This window comes from Aptenodytes forsteri, unplaced genomic scaffold (genome assembly GCF_000699145.1).
Source record: "Aptenodytes forsteri isolate BGI_AS27 unplaced genomic scaffold, ASM69914v1 Scaffold95, whole genome shotgun sequence".
Classification (NCBI taxonomy): Eukaryota; Metazoa; Chordata; class Aves; order Sphenisciformes; family Spheniscidae; genus Aptenodytes; species Aptenodytes forsteri.
In genome coordinates, this window is record NW_008794624.1 from 1,548,983 (window position 1) to 1,552,293 (window position 3,311).

General features: G+C 46.2%; 1 protein-coding gene across 1 annotated transcript in view; it reads right to left on the minus strand.

Moving 5' to 3' along the window:
* Positions 1-1,640: 1,640 nt before the first annotated feature.
* TNFSF4 (tumor necrosis factor superfamily member 4) overlaps positions 1,641-3,311 on the minus strand; it is a 6,886-nt gene continuing 5,215 nt past the window's right edge. The window contains exon 3 of the mRNA XM_019470488.1: positions 1,641-1,996. Within this exon, the coding sequence (XP_019326033.1) occupies positions 1,641-1,996 (356 nt within the window). The remainder of the gene's footprint in view (positions 1,997-3,311) is intronic.

Consider the following 3,311-nt stretch of genomic DNA (forward strand, 5'->3'; position numbering starts at 1 on the left):
AGCCACAGAGGTTTCCCCTGGGGCTGTGGCCTGGCCCCAGGTAGGAAAGTTCATAAAACCTGCCAACAATAGCATAAAGCATATGGAAAAGCTCACCAAGGCCTGGAAGATTTCCTTAGCTGCCTTTGGCACCTGGGCCCACAGGAGTGCTCAGCCAGGAGCGGGCCGGCCCGGGAGCCGAGGCAGGCGGCAGCACAGTGCCTGCGTAGCAGGAATGCTCCAGCGCATTGGGAGTATCTGCAAAGAGCTTAGTGCTGACAACCAGAAGTCTGAACCCTTCCCAGTGTTTCTAAGAAATCTGCAGTAACATTCTTATGCCTATAGTATAAATACATAAATACTTTTAACAAAAGACTTTGGAGTGTACAGCCAGCAGTGAGATGCTGAAATGTTGCTGGAGTTCATTGGGAGCCAGGTAGTCAACTTGCCCTTGAAATCTGCCCCACTTCAACCAAAAATACAACAGTCGCTGGCTGTGCTCAGGTCACATGCTGCCTGCAGTGCAGGCAGGGCAGGACTTGTCCTCCGCAGTCACAAGCTGTAACGAGAAGAGGGATGCGCAGCCCAGGATCACTGAGAGCAGTCTGACTTCAGCAGGAGCCAGGCAGGGTGCGCATGGGTGCACAGGCGCATCATGAAGGTCGTGCCTGTGAATCTCCCTGTGGTGCATACCTGTATGACAAAGTCTACTGCGAGCTCACGGGAACCATCTGAGTCCTCCCAGAGGAAAGGATGCGCAGACCTGCAGGTTTCACTTGGTCCATTAGAGAGAACCCACCAAGTCCAGAGTCTTCATGTTTTTCCAAATTTTTATGTGCCTGGATCATTTTTGGGTCAAGCCAGTCTGTGTGTGTGTGCTTGAAGGAGATTATCCTTCAACTTAACACCTCCAAGAGCTGGTGTCAAGATGTAAATGTCCCACCAGATATTCCCTTGGCTCAGGCTTCAGTAGTCTGCAGATAGCTGGAACAGCCAGTGGGCCTCCGCTCTTAAAAGCTGCTCCTAAAAACCTCATAGTTGCTGCAGGACCTGTGTTTCTGCTGTCCAGTGCACTCCTGTTAGTTCATTTCAAAATACCACCTTCCTTTTGTGGCCTTTACCTGTCAGAGAGCATTTATCTGCATCACAGCAAAGGAAGTCCCTTGCCGCCTCTTCCCTGTCTCCTGCCTTGCCAGGAAAAGGGCTGTTGAGCAGATCTGTTCTCCTCCTTCTCCAAATGGCTTCAAGACACTTGAGGTATCTTCCTGATTTACCAAACTTTTATTTTAGCAAATATACAGCGCATTTGTACTATATACAGATACTGTCAAGTAAACAGAGAAACCCAGGGTTTCTCTGAATATGAGCTAAGCTTAGGCGACTTTCTTTGGCTTTCATTTCTGTTCTCCTCAAGGGCTCCATGCATCCATTTCTCCAGTGTTAGAAAGATCCATCCTAGGTAGCAAAACAGCTGCACAGAGCCCCAAAGAGATGAACACGGCACACACTATATAAAGCCCATTTGCACTGTGATTTATCTGCACTCCAGCTGAGGCTTTCCACAGCCCCAAGGAAGGAGGCTGGAGCAGTCTGCCTGCACGAGTACAGCCTGTGAGAACAAACCTCCCACATGCAAATGGATTGGTAGGAAAGGCTGTACTTTACATGTTACATTTCAAGGGACTTATTAATAACACAAGGCTAAACGACAAATCCTTGATGGTGGCGTTGGAGCTGGTCCACAGGGTGATGTTATCTTGAGCAAACAAGAAGAGCACTGTGGTGAAATCTACTGCACTGCCGCTGTTCTGGACAGTTTGCTCGCAGAGGGTCATTCTGCTCTTGTCCATCTTCTGCAGTGTCAGCTTCAGCGAGTCCTCCAGCTCAGGGAAAAAGATAAGACCCTTCAAGGACACTAGGTAGAGGCCATCACAGGTGATCATGATGGAACCATTTCTGATCTGAATAGAGCCTAATTCAGCAGTGAGATTCATGGCTACTCCTTTGATGCTTTTACCTGGAATGGAAGAAAGCAAAGATGATGCCATGATGACAAATGTCTTCTTGGAAATGGATTGTTTTATATGGACTGACTGCAGGAAAGGTGGAAAAATATAGGAAAGGAAGAGAGTGAATTAGAGAATAGGGCAGACCAGAGCTAGAATATCATCTGCTCTAGACAGGCATCATCTACAGTGGAAATTTCCAGGTTCCCACTCCTGAGCAAGCTGTGCCTTTTGGACTACAACTCCAGTTTATATGAATTATTCCTCCAAGTTTCTATTTATGCACTATTTATTTACTGTATGTCTTACTTAAAATACAGACATGTAAGTAAAGCATCTCTGTGAGTTTAGGAAGCACAGGTTCCTAAAAAGAACAGAAAAAAAAGACAGTAAATAAGAAGAGGAAAAAGTGTTCAGAGCTGGAAGGAAGAGAAAAAGTGCTTTCTCTGGAGATGCTGGTAACATAAGTCCTTGTCTTTGGGTTGTTTTGTTTTGTTTTTTTAACAGCAGACAGGATAAAAGAGCAGCATAGAGACAGAAATGGAAGAAACAAACGAATACAGAGCAGATCCGGGAGAAATTAAACCAGAACTTAGCATGAAAGGTTTTCTCTTGGAACGAGCAGTAACAATTCCCAGGGCTATGCTGGAAATGTTTCCCTGCTGTGCTCCTGGGTTTTCGGCACACCAGCTGAAACCCCTGGGATGTCACCAGAAGGTCTCCTGGCAGACAACACAGCCCCTCTGGGCTGAGGCCAAATTTCTCAAGCTTTTTCTCTAGGAATGTGGGTTTCTGTTAGGTTGGACTCATTGCTACCTTACAATATTAACTGAAAGTAAAACTGTCAACAATATTTTTAGTAAGATTTAAGAACTTTAGTATTTGCTTCTATCGTTGAGGTATGTCATTGGACAAAACATCCAACGTAGTTGGCATGCAGAGCGCTGCTATTTCTGCTACCGTCTGTACGCTCGCTCGCTCTTCTCCAGGAAGTCATTTACATTTTTCATAAATCAGGAAATCATTGACTTGTTTCAGAAATACCCCAAGAGCATGCCACGTGTACTCAGTAAATTCCAAAAAATACTTTTCTCATTCTTTCGCAGAGTGAAAACTTGTTTTAGTAGATAGGTGAGGATTGCAGAAATCCACGCAGATTTTCAGGTTTTTTCTCCCGCTCTGGGAAAACCCTTTTGTTTGGTTTTGGCCCCTCTCCCCCCAGACAGCTCTCCTGGCACCTTCCTCCATCAGAAGAAATAGCCATTGCTGTGACACGAAGCTCTTAACGGCCTCCGGCATTTTAGGGGCCACCGGCTGCCACGGCGG